Below are 22,166 nucleotides of genomic sequence, written 5' to 3'. Positions count from 1 at the left end.
TCTGGCAATTCCTCTCTTTCTTCTCATTTTGTATGATTAACAGAGGAAAGGGCAAATCCTTTTGGTGGAAAGTAACACCACCTTCAGTCCTTATAATGTTTTAATTCACAACATCCAGTACATAATAAAAAGTTACAGAATCTGTCAAGCAGGAAAAAGTGACTAAAAATTGAGAGAAAAAACAAGAAAAGCTGATTTACAAAGGATTCAGATACTGGAATTAGTGCAGAAAGGACTTTAAAGTGACTGTGAGTACATTAAGAGATCAAAATATGGAAGATTAAATAGATAAAAATATAGGGAATCTTAACAAAATTAGAATCTAATTTTCAGAATCAAATGTAGACAAAAACAAAACAAAACAAAAACAACCAGAACAGATTCCTAGCAGACCTCAGGAAATACTAAAATAATTTTTTTGGGGGGCGCCTGGGTGGCGCAGTCGGTTAAGCATCCGACTTCAGCCAGGTCACGATCTCGCGGTCCGTGAGTTCGAGCCCCGCGTCAGGCTCTGGGCTGATGGCTCAGAGCCTGGAGCCTGTTTCCGATTCTGTGTCTCCCTCTCTCTCTGCCCCTCCCCCGTTCATGCTCTGTCTCTCTCTGTCCCAAAAATAAATAAACGTTGAAAAAAAAAAAATAATAATAATAATTTTTTTTTACGCTCGAATAAAACCCAACATAGTACAGACGTAGAGGAAAGAAGGAAGGCACCTAAAGTCTCTGTGTTTGTCTGTGTATAATTTATACAAGTACATACACACACACACATATGCAGCTTTTCACATATCCCTCTATGTTCTATATTTCATATGCGTGAAATGGAATAAGCAAGCAACAAAAATGCCCTGTGGTAATTTTAAAAAATGTAGAAAAGAAATGTAAGCTAGAACGAATACATGAATTCAGCAAAGCTATAAAATCAACATACAGAAATTGGTTGCATTTCTCTACAACAATAATAAAGCAGCAGGAAAGGAAATCAAGGAATCGATCCCATTTATAATTATACTAAAAACTGTAGGATACCTATGAATAACCCAAAAAAGTAAAAGATCTGTATTCTGAAAACTACTTAAGAAAGAAATTCAAGAGGACACAAAAAAATGGAAAAACATTTCATGCTCATAGACTGGAAGAACAGATATTTTTAAAGTCTATACTAACCAAAACAATCTACACATTTAATGCACTCCCCATCAAAATACCGACAGTATTTTTCACAGAGCTAGAACAAACAATCCTAAAATTTATATGGAACCAGAAAAGACCTCAAATAGCTAAAACAATCCTGAAAAAGCAAAGCGAAGCTGGAGACATCATATTTCCAGACTTCAAGCTGTATTACCAAGCTGTAGTCATTAAGACAGTAGGATGCACAAAACGAGACACAGATCAAGGGAATAGAACAGAAAACCGAGAAATGCTTCCTGCTTTCTGCTTCCTGCACGGAAGCAGGAAAGAATATCCAAGGGAAAAAAAAGACAAGTCTCTTCAACAAATGGTTGGGGAAAGTGGATAACAACATGCAGAAGAATGAAACTGGACCACTTTCTTACACCATACACAAAAATAAATTCAAAATGGATGAAAGACCTAAACGTGAGCCAGGAAACCATCAAAATCCTAGAGGATAACACAGGCAGCAACTTCTGATCTTGGCCATAGCAACTTATTACTAGACAAGTCACCAAAGGGAAGACAAACAAAAGCAAACATGAACTACTGGGACTTCATCAAGATAAAAAGCTTCTGCACAGCAAAGGAAATAATCAACAAAACTAAAAGGTAACTGATACAATGGCAGAAGATATTTGCAAATGACCTATCTGATAAAGGGTTGGTATCCAAAATCTATAAAAAACAAATAATCCAGTGAAGAAACGGGCAGAAGACATGAATAGACACTTTTTCAAAGAAGACATCCAGATGGCTAACAGACACATAAGATGCTCAACATCACTCATCATAAGGGAAATACAAATCAAAACCATGGAGATACTACCTCATACCTGTCAGAATGGCTAAAATTAAAAACACAAGAAACAACAGGTGTTGGCAAGGATGCAGAGAAAGGGGAACCCTCTTGCACTGCTGGTGGGAATGCAAACTGATGCAGCCACTCTGGACAACAGTGTGGAGGTGCCTTAAAAAGTTAAAAGTAGACCTACCCTCCAATCCTGTAAGCACTACTAGGTATTTACCCACAGGACACAAAGATACAGATTTAGATTCAAAGGGGTACATGTATCTCAATGTTCACAGCAGCATTATCAACAATAGTCAAACAATGGAAAAAGCCCCATTGTCCGTTGAATGATGATGGATAAAGAAGATGTGGTATATATATACAATGGAATACTACTCAGCCATCAAAAAGAATGAAATCTTGCCATATGCAACATTGTGGATGGAGCTAGAGTTTATTATGCTAAGTGAATTAAGTCAGGCAGAGAAAGGCAACTACCAATATAATTTCACTCATATGTGGAATTTAAGAAGATAAAACAGATGACTATATAAGAAGAGGGGGAAAAAAGAGACCAGGGGGAACAAACCACAAGAGACTTAATGAATGAGAACTGAGGGTTGATGGAGGGAGGTGTGTGGGGGATGGGATGGATGGGTGATGGGCACTAAGGAGGGTACCTGCTGTGATGTATTATAAGTAAGTGATGAATCACTGAAACCAATACTGCACTGTATGTTAACTAACTAGAATTTAAACATAATTTTTTAAATTCTCCCCCTTCCTTTTATCTTTTCCTTCCTGAACAATTACACTTTCCAGAACAATTACATTTTAAAGCTATTAGATGGACAAAATAAGGTAGGCACCTACATGGAGTAAGGCAACAGTACCCCAGAGTAAGGTATCAGAACATTATTAGTTCTGAGGAGAGTGCCCGGCTTAAAGAGTAGCCTAACACAGGGTATCGTAAGCCAATCAGGGCAAGAAGAGAATCTCTGTGGAGGTGTGGCCTGGTATAAGTATCAGAGCCTGATCAGGATGAGGACAGTTTCCATGGAGACACAGATCCAGCTTGACATGTGGGATGATCCCAAGCAGAATGCGGAAGGTGTCTCTAGGGTGGAGCAGCCTGACATAGAGTGGAAGATCTGGAGCAGAGTATAGAAAATATCTTCATGGAGAGGCAGTCTGGATTGGGAAGTCAGATCCCCTACAGAAGAAGGGTGTCATCCAGGGATGGAAGGTGGCCCAGTTTGGTAGTCAGAGATCAAGCAGAGTAAGGAAAGGTAGTCTGGCCTGGGTTATTAGAGCCAGGGTAAGGAGGGTGTCTACATCTTGAGCCAGATCCTGAACAGAATAAAACACCCAAGCAGAGAGGCCCACTGTGAGAAATCAAAAGCCTAAGTAGGATAAGGAAGACACCCATGTGAAGAGGTAGTCCAGCATGGGGAGTCAGAGGCTAAAGTGGGTGAGAAAGGTTATCTATATGAATGGGGTGAGCATTGTGATGGGGGGGGGGCGGTGGGGAGAGAGTCAGAGACCAAATTGTGGGGAGGTTATCCATGTTGAGGGGTAGTCTAGCATGGAATGTCAAAGCCCAAGCAGTGGGAGAAGCACAACCACACAAAAAGGTAGCCTGAATGGAGGGTCAGAATTCAAGTAGTGAGTCAGAATCCTGGTTGGGAAGAGGACGGCAGGAGAGATGGGACATTAATTATAGAATGGGAGACTGACCAAATAAAGACATAAAACATATAGGAAGTGAGGTTTCTCACTATTGGATAAGGGAGTTACAAATACAGAAAGAGAAAAAAAGTAAAATGAAATTCATTTAGAACTCCATATACTGGTGTGAGCTTATGGTTTTTAATAGATAAAGAAAAAATAAATGCAAATGAGTGTGTGTGTGTGTGTGTGTGTGTGTGCATGCACATATCCACTGCGAGGGCTGGGAACAGTCCAATAGCCATATGTGCCATATGAGCACCTAGTGCTCAAATCTTGGCTTCTAAATATCACCTTCCACTAGAAGAAACCAGGATCCTTGGAGAAATGGCCAATTCCAGAGGATGGCAAAGTACAAGATGAGCCTGAAATATCTTCTCGTGCCAGAAACAAAGACATGTCCAAAAGATAACAGAGACATGTAAAATGGATACAGAAGCCTGCCTGAAGGGGCTGCCACAGACCATCAGATCAGTGACATTTTCAGAATGAAAACAAATTACAATAGTAACGTTAAACGTAATAAGAAAATATGATTTTTTTATCACGCAAAATATTTGCAAATCTCATATCCAACAAAAAAACATGTATCCAGACCAGATATAAAATCTAAATTAATCAGTTAAAAAACACAACAGTGCAATTAGAAACTGGCAAAACAACTTGAACACACTTCATCAAAGAAAATATACAGATGGAAAACAAGCACATGAAAAAATGTTCATCATCATTATTAGCCTTTTAGGGACATGCAAATCAGAATGACAGGGAATACCCCTATATACTTATTAGGATGGCTAAAATAAAAAATATTGGGAGTACCAAAAGCTGATAAGGATACAGAGAAACTGGATCCCTCATACTTTGCTAGTAGAAATGTAAAATGGTACAACCACTGTGAAAAATAATTAGGCTGTTTCTTACAAAATATACATATACTCATTATACAACCCAACAATCACACTCCTGGGCATTTATCCTACAGCACAGATTCTCAACCTTGGAGCTAACAGACATTTTGAACCAAGTAATTCCTTGTGGGGACTGTCCAGTGTATTCTAGGTTCTTATCATCAGCAGTCCTGATGCCAACAGAAAATTCTTTCCTAGTTGTGACAATCAAAAATGTCTTCAGATATTGCCAAATGTCTCCGTGGGACAAAATCACCCCTGGTTGACAGTCACTATCCTAGAGAAATAAAACTTACGTTCATGTAAAAATAAGTACATGGATTTTCACAGCAGCTATATCAGCAGTAGTAAAAACCTAGCAACAATCAAATGTCCTTCTACAGAATAAGCTGTGATATATTCATACATTTGAATACTACTTAGCAATAAAAAGAAATATTGATACATACAATAACCCAGATGGATCTCTAGGTCAGTGGGCTGAGTAAAGAGAGCTAATCTCAAAAGGTTATATGCTATATGACTCCATTTATAGAACCTTCACCAAATGACAAAAGCATACAGTAGAAAAACAGATCACTGGTTTGCAGGAGTTAAAGAAGGCAGGGCACAATAGTGTGACTGTAAAGGGACAGGTGTGAGGGAATTCCTTCGTGATGACAGAACTCTGTATCTTGATGGTTATATGAATCCATGTGATTAAATTTCACAGAATTAAACATATATACATTTAAAAACAAGCGCATGCAAAAACTGATGAAATCAGATGAAGGTCTATAGTCTAGCTATTTGTACTGTATTAATGTCAATTTCCTGGTTTTGATAATGTACTAAAGTTATGTAAGATATTACATTGAGTGATGGGTACCTGGGACTCTCTAAACTATTTTTGTAATCTCTTGTGAGTCTATATATTTTTAAAGTAAAAAGTAAAAAAGACCCACTGAATGAAATAAGAAAGCATGCTTCTATATGGATATAATAAACAAACTCAAAGTTTACAAAGGAATGAGATAGTTACATAATTTCACAGTATTTTCCACAAGAGACTTAATTACAAAGGGGAAAAGAGTAACTTTCCAGTGAAGGAAACTAGCAGCCAAAACCTTATTAAGTAATTAATGTATAGTTGTCAGTGAGACAAATGAAAATTATGCAACATCTGATAAAATATCATGAGAACTGAATGTCACAATTGTCATATTCTTGCCAAAAATACATAACCCAAGCCTTATCATGAGGAAATATCAAAGAAATCCAAATCGAAAAACATTCTACAAAATAAATGATCTGTAATCTCCCAAAGGTCAAGAAAGTGAAGGAAAGACTAAAGCAATGTTCTAGAAAAGAATTAAAGCCATGACAACTAAATGAAACATGTGATTTTGAACTGCCTCCTCTTGTTATAAAAATCCTTATGGGAACAACCAGAAAACCTGAATAGTATCTGTAATACAGCACTGATGTTGGAGTGCCTGGGTGGCTCAGTGAGTTAAGTGTCTGACTTCAGCTCAGGTCACGATCTCGCAGTTCATGAGTTTGAGCCCCGCACAGGGCTCAGTACTGACAGCTCAGATCCTGGAGCCTACTTTGGATTCTGTCTCCCTCTCTCTCTGCCCTTCCCCTGCTCACGCTCTGTCTCTCTCTGTCTCAAAAATAAATAAACATTAAAAAAAATAATAATAATAATAAAATACAGCACTGATGTTAATTTCCTGATTTTTATGGCTTTATTGGGGTTATGTAGGAAAATGTTCTTTCATATAGTAAATGATATAGTGATGGGCAGCATGTCAAAAACTTACTCCCAAATGGTTAAGGATAAAAAAAAGGAGATATTAACGCAATATTCTCAGATGCTAAAGCAGATAACAATTCAGTAAAAATAAAGATTTCAACATGACAGTTGATCAACTGGACCAAACTGACGTAACATATACAAAATAGCACATATAGGAACTACAGAATACATACTCCTTTCAACTGCACATAAAAATAAAAATATACCATAAGATGAAGCAATTATAGTAAGTTTAAATATACTGAAATCATTCAGAATACAATCTCAGTGGCCACAATGGAACTAACTAGAAACAAGCAATAATTAGAAAGTTCCCATATAACTGGAAATTAAGAAACACATCTCAGGGTGCCTGGGTGGCTCAGTCGGTTAAGAGTCCAACGCTTGCTTTCGGCTCAGGTTGTGATCTTATGGTTCATGGGATCAAGGCTTACGTCAGGCTCTGTGCTGACAGCATGGAGCCTGCTTGGGATTCTCTCTCTCCCCCTCTCTCTGCCCCTCCCCTCTTTGCTAGCACACACGTGCTCGCTCTTGCTCTCTCTCTCTATATATATATATGTATATGTCTCTCAAAATAAATGAACACTTATTAAAAAAACACATCTCTACATAACCCATAGAACAACAACAAAAAACTATAACAAATGAGAAAATATTTAGAGGGAGGCTAGTGGGGGATGGGTTAGATGGGTGATAGTATTAGGCAGGGCACTTGTTATAAGCGCTGGGTTTTGTACATAAGTGATGAATCACTGAATTCTATTCCTGAGAGCTTGTTTGGAGGTTCTAGCAGGGGAGCGCAGCTACTCGTATACCCTTGACCGAAAAACGGTCCGCCTCTATCGGGGAAGGTCGTCCTCTTCCACCAAGTGGCAGCTTCGGGAGGGACACACATGGAGCGGTGAGGGAGGAAGGGGCCACCCGTCTAGCCAGCCAGATCAGCCGAATCAACCCCGGCAATCAATGCGGTGACAGATGTTGCAGCCAGATCGCCCTCACATCCTGAATTCTATTCCTGAAACTAATATTGCACTGTATGTTAACTAACTAGAATGTAAATAAAACTTTAGAAAGAAAAAAATGAGAAAATACTTAGAACAAAGATGATGATGAGAAACTACATAAAAATCTGTCTGTATAAGGAAAAGGCTAAACATTAATGAATATGAAAAAAAAAACTGTATATTCTCAGAAGGTAGAAAAAGACCATTAGGTTAAAATCCAAAACAGAAGGAAAAAAATAAACATAGTAGCAAAAACCTTAAAAAGAAAACATACACTAGAGGATCAACAAAACCCAAATCGTTTAACCCCCAGAAAGAGAAATTAAGTAAAAAAAGAGGAAATGAAAATTACCAATATCAGACATAAAAAAGTTAATATCACTACAGATTGAGAAATTGAAAGGGTAAGATACTATGAAAATAACTCATGTCAACAAATTTTGACAAGTTAAAATAGAAAAAATTACTTTAAAAAATTTTAAAACTAAAGCAAATTTACATAGTCCTATCTATTAAATAAACTGAATCTATAATAAAAACTCCAGGCCATGATGGATTCACTGGTGAATTCTGCCCAATACCTAAGAAAGAAAGAATACCAATCTTAGACAAACTCTTTCAAAGTATCCCAATATATTTATGAGGTCAGCCCAATGCTCATACCAAAAGATATTACAAGAAAAGAAAATTATGGGTAAATATCTCCATAGATATTTTACATAGATGTAAAAATAAAATGTTAGGTAGCAATTAAGGATAATATATAAATTAAGGGTGAATATGGTAATCTCTATAACATGTACTGTAATGGAAGTCTGATTCCATTTTTGATGTTTCACTACTGACTTCTTTTTAAGCATCACCTATGGCCCTACATCCGAACAGGCTGGTAAGAAAGGCTGAATGTGAGTACCTCCTTCTTTGGCACCAACAGAAAATGTAAACCTCCCATACTCAGAACCCTTTTCCCAGTTCTACTTCCTAGCCACTATAAGCCCATCCACTCACTCTGTCCAAGATGGCCTGGACCTGTTTGTGCCCACCCAGCTCTCCCCAGGAGTCCCTATGTGAATAATAAACTTCCTCTCAAATCCTCTTGGTGTGAAAAATGTAATAACCCTACATATCTAAACCAAATTTGGGGTGGGATCCATCCCATTTATCAAAAAAATATGTATATAAAAAAGCCAAAACGGAAAATAAGACAGAGTAATAAAAGATGCATGATTAATACAAAGGATGGCAGGAAAGAAGGGACAAAAACCAGATGACACAAATAGAAAACAAAATGTAATATGGTAGATTTAATTCAAACAACACCAATCTGACACGTACTCTTTCAGAAAATGATGAAAGTGAATATTTCCCAATTTTTCTTTTTTGGAAGCCACCATAGCTCTGTAATCAAAAAGATTATAGACCCCTAGGGGTGGCTGGGTGGCTCAGTTGATTAAGCCTCTTGACTCTTGATTTCTGCTCCAGCCATGATGTCATGGTTCGTGAGGTCAAACCCTGCATCTGGCTCCATGCTGTCAGTGTGGAGCCTGCTTGGGATTCTCTCTCTCCCTCTCTTTCCCTCCCCCACTCATGTCCTCTCTCTCTCTCTCTAATAAACTAAAAAAAAAAATTAAAGACCAATGTTAGCAAATTGAATTCGGTAATAAATATAAAAAAGTTTATATTTATCCCAATAATGTAAGATAAAATTTAACATTCAAAATCTAATCAATGTAATTCACATCGATGAAAACAGGAGAATACACATATGATCACCTCAATAAAGCATTAAAAGCATTTGACAAAATTCAATTCCCACTCATAATAAAAACTCATAGCAAACTAACAACAAAAGAGGATATCCTTAATCTGATAAAGATCATCTATTAAAAATTTACAGGTAATATCACACTTGATGAAAAACTAAATTCACAAGATGTCTGCTCTTACTACTTCTACTTGATATTATACTGAATGTCCTAGCCAGTGTATTAGGTAAGAAAAAGAAACAAAGCCCTGAAGACTGGAAAGAAAGGAGTAAAACTGCTCTGTCTGCTCCCTGACAATGTGATTTTCTATGAAGAATAAACATCATACCTGGGGTTACTCATTAAATTTAAACAAGACAGTCCCTAAATCTTAGGGGAGTTACTGAACATAAAAAGGAGGACAACAGATATGCCTCAATTTAAACAATGGAACTATTAGTTTATCTAAATACTCTATGGTCATAGTACCTATTGCCCTAAGTTATCCCATAGGAAGCTCTGGCCCATAAGTAAGAAATTAAAATTAAAATTAAAATTAAAATTAAAATTAAAATTAAAATTAATTTGTTGACATTTGTAAGCTGGCTTAACAACAGTATTTCTATTATACAAGCAAAAAATAATTAGAAAATAAAAATTTTCAAATACCATATATAATAGCATCAAAAAAACATAAAATATTTAGGAATAAATTTAACAAAAGATGTGCAAGGCCTACACACTGAAAATTACATGTTACTGAGAGACACTAATAAGCAGAAAAAAATGTTCATGCATGGGAAGACTCGTTATTATTAAGGTATCAATCATTCACAAAATGATCTACAGATTTAATGCAATACCAAACAAAATCCCAAGAAGTATTTTTAGAGAAATCAGGAAGCTTATTCTAAAATTTATATTGAAATGCAAAGGACTTAAGATAACAATATGTTGAAAATTTGTTTTAAAAAGTTGCAGGACAACTTGATTTTAAGACTTACTATAAATCAAGACATCATGGTATTGGTATAAAAACAGATAAATTAAAGGAATAGAGTAAGAACTCAAAAATAAACCCACACATAGGAGGCCAACTGATTTCTGACAAAGATGCCAACTAAATTCACTAAGGAAATAATCAAGATTTCAGAAATGGTGCTGTAATATCTAAGAAAATGATCCTCAAATTGCATATATTACAGACTTAAAACATGAAGTTAAAACTATATTTCTAGATGAAAATATAGTAGAAAATTTTCAACACATTGGGTTAGGCAATATTTTCTTAGAGAAGACATGAAAAGTACTAACCTTAAATGAAAAACTAACAATTTTTGTAAAAATTAACACTTTCTCTTCTTCAAAAGTACCAGTAAGAAAACAAAAATCAGTATGGGAACCAATTTGACAATAAACTTCATATATTGAAAAAAAAAAAAAAAAGAAAACAAAAATCAAACCACAGTCTGTGAAAAAAGTACGTGCAATACACAGATAATTTGTATCTGAAATATACGAAAAAAACTTTCATAATAATGAGACAATCAAATAAACGAATGGGACCACGGACACTTCATAAAGACATCCAAATATCAAGGAAACACAGAAAAGATGGTTAGCATCATAAGTCATCAGTGAAACACAAATTAAAGCCACAATAACATACTCTTTCACATCCACATTTAGAATGACTCGTAATAAAAACAACTGGAAATATCAAGTGTTGGTAAAGATGTGGAGTAATTCGAACTTGCATACACTTTGATGGCAATGAAGAAATGGTATATTTGGTTCCGGTGCTGGGTAACCATAACAGACACAGTCTCTCTCAACTGTATACATAAAACCTAGAGAGTCTACACAGAGCACCTCTCAGAAGACTGAAAAATAACAGAAGTAGGCAAATTGGTGAAGATGATCAACATTCGAAGCACTATCAAAATGGTGTAAGTTTGGGGCACCTGGGTGGTTCAGTCAGTTAAGTTCCTGACTTCAGCTCAGGTCATGACCTGACAGTTCTTGAGTTTGAGCTCCACATCGGCCTGTCTGCTGTCAGCACAGAGCCGGCTTCAGATCCTCTATTTCCCTCTTTCTTTCTCTGTCCCTCCCTCATTCACTCTTGCTTGCTTTCTCAAAAATAAATAAACATTAAAAAAATTTTTAATGGTGATAAGTTTACCATTCTTTCCTTTGTCATCCACTGGGGTCTGAACTCAAAATAGCTTGAAACCTGGAGGTGGGCCCTAGCACAGACCAAAACCTCGAGAAGCCCTCTAGTCAGGACTGAGGAGCAGGAATTGAAATAGTGTGAAAATCTTTTTTCTGTGTCTTCTAGTAAGCTCAAGCACTCAAGTAATCTCATGGTGGCAGTAGCACAGCAGTAACAGGGGCCAGGAAGAGCTTAAAATTCTGAGAGAGGAAAAATTTTCTCTTCCAATATAGGAAGTTTGGTTTCAAGAGTGTGGGACAAACCTCTGTTGATCTTTCCCCTCTGTACTGAGCCACCTGAAACGGACAAAAAGTAGTCACAGGAAGTATACAGAAGAGAGGGGTAAATTAAGTTCCTGCTTTCTGTCCTGGGACTCAAGAAAGGAGAGCTCAAGGGGTAACTGTAGAAAGAAAATCAACTCCTTAACATACGTTTATAATCTCCCGGGCCTATCCCTGAGCCATGCGTGTGTGGATCTGAACCTAAAGAGCATACCTAAACTTTGAGAACAGAAGTATGGGATAGCCTACTACCCGAGTCTCGGACTGGCCACTGGGTACACACACATGCAGGTCAAATGTGGATAGCAGTGCAAAAGCTCTGAAAATTGAACTCACATGGAACTAGAACCCACAGAAGGCTGGTTTTAATTTGTAACCTGAATGCAAATGGGTTGATTGCCTGCTAAAACAAAAATATCGAAAATTTCTATAGGATTTAAATGAGACTACTTATCTCACAATATTATGAAATACAATCCAAAATTACTCAGCATATGAAGATCCAGAAAAATCTAAACTCATGTGGGAAAAGAAAATCAACAGACACCAATGCTGGGATGAAAGAAGTGTTAGAATTATCTGACAAAAACTGTAAGGAAGCTATTATAAAATCCCGGAACATGTAAGAGTGGATACCCTCAAAAGTAATGATAAGACAAGGTCTCAGCAAATAAAGAGAAGAAATAGCAGAAAAAATTTTTAATGTTTATTTTTAAGAGAGAATGAGTTGAGAAGGGGCAGAGAGAAGGAGATAGAGAATCCCAAGCAGGCTCTGCCCAACATGGGTCTTGACCTCACAAACTGTGAGATCATGACCTGAGCCGAAATCAAGAACTAGATGCTTAACTGACTGAGCCACCCAGGCACCCCGAAATGGCAGATATTTTAAAACTAAAAAATGATACAAGTGAAATAAAATACTCACTGGATGAGCTCAATGGCAGAATGGAAATGTCAGAGGAAAGACTTAGTGAACTCCAAGACAGAACAATAGAAATTATTCAATCTGAACAAGAGAGGGGGGAAAAAAAAGATTGGAAAAAAAAAAATCAACAGAGCTTCAGGGACTTGTAAGATAATACCAAAAACATTTGTGTCATCAGAGATGTAGAAAGAGAAGAGAAAGAATGTGGTACAGAAAAAATACTTGAATAAATAAGGGCTAAAACTGCCTAAATATGATGAAAGATAAAAACCATTAGCACAGCAAACTCCAAACAGGATGGTCCAAAGAAATCCATGCCTACAAACATCATGACCAACTGACTTAAAGCAAAACAAAAAAAGGAAAGCAACCAGGGAAAAATAAAATAACACATTGCTTCAAATGCACAGGGGAATAATGATTCCAAAACTGTAGAGTTCTCATCAGAAACCATGGAATTTAGAAAAAAGCAAAATATTTTTAAAGTACGGAAAGAAAAGGACTGTCACCCCAATTGCATAAGCCATAAAAAAAAAAATCAGTAAACTGGACTTCATTGAAATTAAAAACCTTTGTTCTGTGACAGACTCAATACATTAAGTAGATGAAAAGATAAGTCACATACTACAAGAAGGTATTTGCCAGCAACATATCCAGCAAAGGTTGTATATCCAAAACATACTCAGAACTCGCAAAATTCAACTGTAAGAAAATAAAACCCTATTATAAAATCATTTTCACCAATAAGGATGGTAAAAAAAAAATCACATGAAGTGAAGAAAAGCCATTAGGGAAATACAAATGAAAACTATATTGAAATATCACTATACAGCTATAAAAATGGCTAAAGTATATGGACAATACAAAATGCTGACAAAGACACAGAGTAACTGGAACATGTATTATTGCTAGTGAAAATGCAAAGATAAACAGTTCTTGCAAGGTTAACCACACACATACACCACATGACTCAGCAATCCCACTCCTGAATATTTACCCTACAGAAACAAACACTGACACACAAATGTTTATAGCGGCTCTAACTGTAATCACACCCCAAAATTGAAACAACACAAATATTCTTCAAAGAATGAATGCATGGATTAACAAACTGTGGTAATCTGTACAAAAGAATTGTCATATAAAGGAATAATAAAATATTACTGTTTTTAATAAAGCAATAAAAAGTAAAACATCTGCTTCATAAAAAAAGATGGATGAATCTTAAATGTGCTTCTCAAAGTAAAAGAAACTAAACCCAGAGGCTGTTACATATCTTATTATTTCATTTATAGGACACTCTAGAAAGGCTAAGAAAAGGACAAAGCAGGAATTACCAGGGGTCAGAGGAGGAATTGTCTCTAAGGAGATGACATGCAGAAATTTTTGGATAGAAATGCTTTGTATGAAACTGTGATGGTAGATTTATCACAAATGATAGAATTGTACACCACAAAAAGTTTTGCACTATGTAAATTATTAAAAATTAACCAAAATCAACCAAGGGCAAAGATGGAATGCAGGATGTGACAAATGAAACTAACTGTATTATAAATGAATCATGTACTGACACATTGTGTATAGAAAAGAAAAAAAAAAAAGAACACGACCTAAGAAATGTCAGCAGTGTTTTGACTGGATACCATAACGCTAAATTCAAAAGAAAGGTATATATAAACACTGTACTCAAGTAGGAGAATTTGTTTTTCACCTGGGAATTCCAAAACTATCTAATTTATATACTAGGGTAAATATATTGTAGATAATGAGAGCCAGGTTTATTACTACTGAAGAAAGAAGTTAAAAACAAGGGTAAAAGTTTATAATCAACCCTGTGGTTCAAGATGAGTTGAAGGTATCAACACTGACTTGTAGTTTAAAAAAATATTTACATATACAAATATACACAAACACATACACATTAACAGAGATGAGAACAAGCAGAGAAGTAGGTATATGCATGAGTTAATATACATACATATAATCCTGAGCTTTATTAACTGCTAGAAGCACTGACATCCTAGTAACAATGAGCTAACCTGGTGCTATACCTTTGTTTGTAAGTACTATTCTCCATTGTTGAAAGAAGGGTACTGAAGTCCCTTACTAATATATTGTTATCTATTTCTCCCTTCAGGTATGTTTAGTATTTGCTTAATACACTTAGATGCGCCAGTGTTGGTTGTGTACATATTTACAACTATTTATCATCTTGTTACATCATCTGACCCCTTTATTGGTATATAATGGCCTTCCCTGTCTCCTGTTACTGGTTTTGGCTTAAAGTCTATTTTGTCTAATAGGAGTATAGCTCCTATATTGAATCCATACTGATATACATGAATAACTAAAGGAATAAATAAATGAGGGAGGAACAACAGCTCTTGCTTGCAGAAAAATTCCAATTAATACATGTAGAAGGAATGAAAGAAGTATAAAAACTCCATCAGAATACCAGAGTGATAATTGCTACAAGCAAGATCCAGTGATGAAGCCTAAAATTAGTGATCAAAGTTTTAAGCAGAAACAAGATATTTGCATAGTCTACCAGTTTCTACCCAAATATCTAGTATTTAAAAAGGAAAAACAGTAACTGTACAGTGAAGAACCTTGGTAGACATCACTTTAGCCAAGTGATCAAGGTTAACATCACCAGTAATGCATATCAACTTAATGTGCTCCCCAATGAAATGCACTGAAAATGCATAACCTCAACCTAGTCTTGAGACATCAGAGAAAACTAAATCAAAACTTTCTCCACTAAGTGAAATTAGTCAGTCAGAGAAAGACAAAAATCATATGACTTCACTCATATGAGGACTTTAAGAGACAAAAAAAATGAACATAAGGGAAGGGAAACAAAAATAATATAAAAACAGGGAGGGGGCAAAACAGAAGAGACTCATAAATATGGAGAACAAACAGGGTTGCTGGAGGGGTTGTGGGAGGGGGGATGGGCTAAATGGGTAAGGGGCATTAAGGAATCTACTGAAATCATTGCTTCTCTATATACTCATTTGGATGTAAATTTTAAAAAACAAAAAATAAAGTTAAATAAAAAAAACAAAAAAACTTTCTCCAAAATAGCCAATTCTCTTTAAAGTGTCAAGATCATAAAAAAACAAGGACTGACACAGATTACTGAAAATAAAGGAGACAGGACCACTAAAATGTAAGGTGGCATCTTGGGTTGGATCTGAAGCAAAAAATGTTCATGTGCATAAAAATGAGATGAAATCCAAATCAGTCTACATTTTAGTTATAATTTTATATGAAGGATAATTTCTTAGTTTTGGTATATGTTTTATGGTTATGATGTTACGGTAAGATGTTAACACAGGGGAACATTTGGTAAAGGACATACTGGTAACCTCCAAGATATTTCCCAATGATCTCTACCTCTTGGTAATTCATACCCTTGTGTATCTCTAGCCATGGAGGGTGAGCTGGAAATATTGATTCACTTCTATTGAACAGAATATAGCACAAATGGTGAGATTCCCTTACCAGGTTAGGTTACAAAGACTATGACTTTTGCCCTGGGCATCCTCTCTTGTTCTGTCACATGCTCACTCAGAGGGAAGTTTAGCTGACATATTTGAGCTGCCTTATGGAAGGAAGGGAGTGATGTCTCTGGCCAACAGTCATGTGAACAAGCCTGGAAGCACATCGTCTCAGTCAAGTCTTGAAATGGGACCAGAGCTGCAGACAATACCTTGTTTGCAACCCCATAAGAGACCCTGAGCCGAAAGCACCCAGCTAAGCCTCACCTAAATTTCTGACCCATAGAAAACCATACTAACATTGGGATAATATTTATTATTTTAAGCTGCTACATTTCAGGGTAATAGGATACACATGAAAAAATAATTCATACAAGAACTCTACCACTTTTGTAACTCTTTAAATTTAAAATCTCAAAATAAAAAGCTTTAAAAATACTTAATGCATATATGCTTACACATTTTATATACACACACGTATACAGATGAGTATGTATGTGTATATATGTAGTTTGAATTATTATGAACTTTGGAGTCAGACAAACCTAGATTAGAATGCCATTTCTAACACTTAATAATAGACATGTGATCCTGGGCAAAACGTCTAATTTCTCTAAGTATTAGGTTGTTTTTTTTAAATTTTTTTAATGTTTATTTATTATTAAGAGACACAGCGTGAACAGGGGAGGGGCAGAGAGAGAGGGAGACACAGAATCGGAAGCAGGCTCCAGGCTCTGAGCTGTCAGCACAGAGCCTAACGCAGCACTTGAACTCACAAACCCCAAGATCATGACCTGAGCCAATGTCGGACACTTAACCGACTGAGCCACCCAGGACCCCCTCCCCCTCTCCAAGTATTAGGTTTTTAAAATATATAAATTGAGGTAATAATATCTACCTCTGATGATTATATTAAGGTTAAAATGATACCTACATCTACTATACCAGATGGCATTTAGTACATTTTGAACAAATGGCATTATTATTTAGTGCATATTTACAATCATCTACTATTTTCTTCTCATTCCAGGAATTCAACTCTAATTCAGTATTATAATACTGAAAGCAGAGACTGACTCTGTTTTTTAGGCCCAATCCAATTCTAAATCACCAACTTTTAGAGCTACAAGGGACGTTTAGCTTTCCAATTCTTTCCTTCCACCATCATCCCCATAGGAGTGCCAAAGATATTAAATGACTTGTCCAAGAGAATACCTTGAAAGAAGAGCTGAAAGCAGGACTCAAGATCAGACAGACACTACCATGCAGTGAACAAGCACTTGCTTTAATTAAAAAGACCACACTAGAATGCCCACTCTCTTGCTTATAAACAGCATTATCTCACATAAATAAAAGTACAAAGTAGCAATATCAGTGTCTCAGTTTCCCAGAGGGTAAATAAAGATACCACCACTCACCTCACAGGGTTATTACAATCATTAAATGAGATAACATATAAGTCCCTCATGGTCATTACTACCACATGTGGATGCTGAATAAATATTATTTCCCTTCCTTCTTTCCAAGCCCAGGGTTCTTCACTATGATGTGCTGCCTTCTCAACTATGTGGTAGAACATGAGACACAAAGGGTAATTCTATTCAAAATGTATAAGCGAATGAATGATAGTCTTAAATTAGGCTAAATAATATAAATCTAAGGCATTTAGCCCTGAACTCAGTTTCCTTTCCTATAATAGACTCTAAGGTGGAACATCACAATAGAGAGCACATTATATTGATACGCATTACCAGTGATGTTAGCCTTGATAACTGGCTAAAATGATGTCTGCCAAGATTCTCTACTGGAAAGTTACTTTCTAATTGTAAATACTAAATATTTGAGGAGAACCATGAAATGGAAACTAAAAGAAGGGAGAGAGAGAGCACACACAAGCAAGTGAGTAAGCTCATGCACATATCCCAAAGTCTGGTCTTCAGCACACTTCCAATACAATAATTAGTAAATTGTACCATGGATGATCAAAGACTTTTCTCAGAGTAATTCAATGTTTTGAAATACTTGATGTCAAGTCTCGTCAAAAGCCCTCTGAAATTATAAATACATTACTTTCAAGTGTTTTCTCTTACTTAGGCATTTATGCCTTGGAATACCTAGATTAGTCAGATACAACCTCCCCTAAGAGAAATCATACTGCCTTTCCCCCAAGAACTTGCATTTGCTTAAGTATTTAAAACCCTTTATCACAAATTCCATCAGCTTGCTTGTCATCACAATGAGACTCACCGATCTGCAGATACTGGAATCCCTTCTGGACTGGAATATCCTTCCAAATCTGAAATGTTCACTTGTGTTTGCCTTGAGGTTACTATCTGGCTATTCTGAAAAGGTATGGTTTTCAAGTCCTGAGAAATAGTATTACTATCTGGAAGAGGAGACTGTACAACTTGGAAGTCCGGTGAAGATTTAAGTCCTAGAAAACCTAAAGATTCTTGATTCTGTGCTACAGGTTTACTGGCTAATAATTTGGAGGTTGGTTCCAATGATCTTGAAGATATAGTCTGTAGGTCAGAGTTAAACTCACTATTCATCCTTGTTTTAGAAGCAGGATCCAATGAATGCAATCTTTTATCTAAGGTTCCACTATCCACCTTGGAAGGAGTCTTGGGATAAAGAGTTATACGAACACAAGAAAGTGCTTTTCTATTTGAGGGTGGAGTAGACGCAGATGTTACTAATGTACGCTGATTTGGGACTGGTTGGGAGACCACAGAATCGAACTTGGCTTCAACATTTATCATATTAGAAATGTATGACTTAAACTTATGTTGATTATTCTTTTCTACTACATAATCCTGACCTTGAGGAAAGGGGGAATGGCATTTTCCCATGTGATCTACATCTGGGGCTTTGCTTTGTTCAAAGAGCTGACGTTGTTCAAGAAAAATGGAAGAAGGAAGGTCTGAAGCTATATAATCCTGACCTTGAGGAAAGGGAGATTGGTTTTCTCTCATCTGATGATCTAAATGTGGGGCTTTGCTTTGTTCAAAGAGTTCTCGTTTTTCAAGAAAAATGCGACAAGGAAGGTTCGGAGCTACGTAATCCTGATGTTGAGGAGGGGGAGAATGGTATTTTCTCACATGGTGATCTGTGTGTGGGGCTTTGCTTTGTTCAAAAAGCTCTTGTCGTTCAAGTAAAACGTGTGAAGAAAGATTTGGAGTTATAGCTACAGTCTTCTCTTTTACTCCTAGTGTGGAACTTGGTCTGCTCACGCTAATGAGGGTATGGTTATCAGAAAAATGAACTTCCTTGACACTGTTATACTTTGCACTGGTACTGGGCTCAGAATCACTGCCTTTAAAATCTGATCTTTCTAAGAGTTTTTCTTCTTGCTGAGAATGTTCAATAGATAATTTTTGACTTTGCCTACTACTTTCTGCTAAAATAGTCACAGCGGTATCTGGCGAATGACTAACAATTTTAAATGATGAAGGGGAAGAGGTTTTCTGTTCTAGATCTCTGGGAGGATTTTGCTCTTCAGTGAAATGAGAATTAAATACCCCCACAGATGCTCCAGTACACTGGCTACCTTCAGTAACACCAACTTTAAGAACAGAGGAATCTGAAAAGCATTTAGAGTGTCGGTGAGATGCAAAAGTGATCGAAGTAGTAAACTTTTTCATGGGTTCTGGGGGAAGCATATGTGATGAAGAATGACAATCCATTTCTTCGGGTGGCACAGGTTCTACTAATTCTGATAGCCAAGGGTCTATCTTTTCATGGAAAGGCATTCGAAGACCGTGGCTAATTCTGAAGTCATCAGCTGTAAAGTTCTGAAAGGGGGAAGGACTTCGTAACTGCAAGGAATTCCAAACTTTGAAATGGGGGTTACTCTGGTCTAATGATTTGGAAAGGTTGATGTGTCTGGTTTTCCATGATGATGGACTCCGTTGTCCTCTGATAACGTCTGAGGGGTCAGCAGGTCTGAAAACATAAGGGTGGCTATCCAATTGTGGTTGTTTGGCAGTCCTGAAACATCCTTTTTCATGGCTCTCAATAATGATGTGACCACATACAGCTTCTGGGTTGCATCTTATTCCCTGTGGACTCGGCAAACCCTGGAAGATATAAACAAATTCTTACTTGAAATAGTCCAAATAGTTAGTGTTATATAAAAATAAGTTATATATCCAGGCTAAGACGGACCACAAAGGTCCTGTTGATCTTTACAATAAAACAAGAATACAACAAAAAAAGACAGTTAACTATAGAATAAAATAGCTCATGATAATTAGGACGACACAGTTAATTTCTTCTAAAAAATGTTTCACTAAAGTAACAAATATAAAACCCTCAAGTGTCCCCCAGTATTCTCACCATTTTTCTTTTAGTAACAGAAGCCCCTTACCCTAACCATGTGCTGGTCACATGGCCACAAAACTGGAGACCTTTCCACTTTCCTTTGTAGCTAGGTGAGACCATATGACTGGGTTTAGGCCAATAGGAGATGAGCAAAAGTAGTAAGTATAACTTCTGCTTCCTGTCTTTAGAAAACCAAATTCTTGGGGCTCCTGGGTAGCTCAGTCAGTTAAGCATCTGACCTTGGCTCAGGGCATGAGCTTGTGGTCCGTGAATTTGAGCCCAGCATTGGGCTCTGTGCTGACAGCTTTGGAGATTGCTTTGGATTCTGTGTCTCCCTCTCTTTCTGCCCCTCCCCTGCTGGCTCTCTCTCCCTCTCTCTTAAAAATAAAATTAAAAAATAAAATAAAAAAGAAAAGCAAATTCTTGACCTCCATGTTCCCTTACTACCACCATCACTACCATCACCATTTACTCTTGCCACCTAAAAATGATAGTATCTAAAACAATCAGAAGCCATGTGTAAAAATGGCTCAGCTGCCAAGCCAGTCTGGGTCTTTGGATAACTTCAAAGAGCAGAGCTCCCTTTCCTGCCCTAGACTATCATATAAAGGAAAAATACAATTCTATCTTATTTGACCATTGTATTTTTGGGTCTCTTCACTACAGATGCTTTTTACCAAAAAGAATAAGGAAAGGAATATTCCTAAGAAACGGAAAAGAACTAGTACTTCTTCCTAGGCTACATGATCAGAATCTAAAGCTACCATAAATATAAAATTTGAGATTTCTGTGCTTTACCTATAAAATCATTACTTAGAATCCTATTTGATGATAACAGCCACATTTGATTTCAAATAAAAATACTTTAAATTATGCTGCCACTTTTTTTTATGTTTATTTATTTTGAGAGAAAGGGAAAGAGACCAGGGAGGGGCAGAGAGAAAAATCACAAGCAAGCTCCACGCTGTCAGCAGAGAGCCCGACGTGGGACTCAATCTCATGAATCGTGAGATCATGACATGAGCTGAAATGGAAGAGTAGGACACAACTGACTGAGCGCCCAGGCACCTCTGCTGCCACTTCTGATGTAATGAAGTAGTTGTACTTTTCCCTATTCCATTTGATAAGCATAACTAAAAGTCCTAGACATTATATATAAAACAAACTTAAGAATAACCTGAAAGATACAGGGGTGCCTGGGTGGCTTAGTTGATTAAGCGTCTGACTTTGGCCCATGATCTCGCGGTTCATGGGTTTGAGCCCGGCATCAGGCTCTGTGCTGACAGCTCAGAGCTTGGAGCCTACTTCGGATTCTGTGTCTCCCTCTCTCTCTGCCTCTCTCCTGCTTGTGCTCTGTTCCACACACTCTCTCTCTCAAAAATAAACAAACATTAAAAAAAAAAAGAAGAATCTGAAAGATGTAGAGAAGACAGGGATCTTGGGACCTAAGGAATGACATGGTAATGCAATCCCTGGATTTACTTTTTACATCATATATTCCAGATTTGGGAGCTGAAGAAGCCAGCAACATAGGAACAAAGGGCATAGAAAAAGGCTCTAATAAAAACCCACTCTCATTAGCTAAAAAAAAAAACAGTAAAGGGGGGCGCCTGGGTGGCTCAGTCAGTTAAGCATCTGACTTCGGCTCAGGTCATGATCTCCCGGTTTGAGTTCAGGCCCTGCGTCGGACTCTGTGCTGACAGCTCAGAACCTGGAGACTGCTTCAGATTCTGTGTCTCCCTCTCTCTCTACCCCTGCTCTGCTCAC

General features: G+C 36.9%; 1 protein-coding gene across 7 annotated transcripts in view; it reads right to left on the bottom strand.

The window, feature by feature from the left end:
• ALMS1 (ALMS1 centrosome and basal body associated protein) overlaps positions 1 to 22,166 on the bottom strand; it is a 227,085-nt gene that overhangs the window by 102,985 nt on the left and 101,934 nt on the right. For all 7 annotated transcript variants that reach the window (XM_045446475.1, XM_045446474.1, XM_045446476.1 and 4 more), the window contains one exon: positions 18,324 to 20,155. In XM_045446475.1, the coding sequence (XP_045302431.1) occupies positions 18,324 to 20,155 (1,832 nt within the window). The remainder of the gene's footprint in view (positions 1 to 18,323; positions 20,156 to 22,166) is intronic.

This window comes from Leopardus geoffroyi, chromosome A3, assembly GCF_018350155.1.
Source record: "Leopardus geoffroyi isolate Oge1 chromosome A3, O.geoffroyi_Oge1_pat1.0, whole genome shotgun sequence".
NCBI classification, from domain to species: Eukaryota; Metazoa; Chordata; class Mammalia; order Carnivora; family Felidae; genus Leopardus; species Leopardus geoffroyi.
The sequence above is the reverse complement of the archived record's forward strand: the minus strand, read 5'-3'. Positions and strand labels throughout refer to the sequence as shown.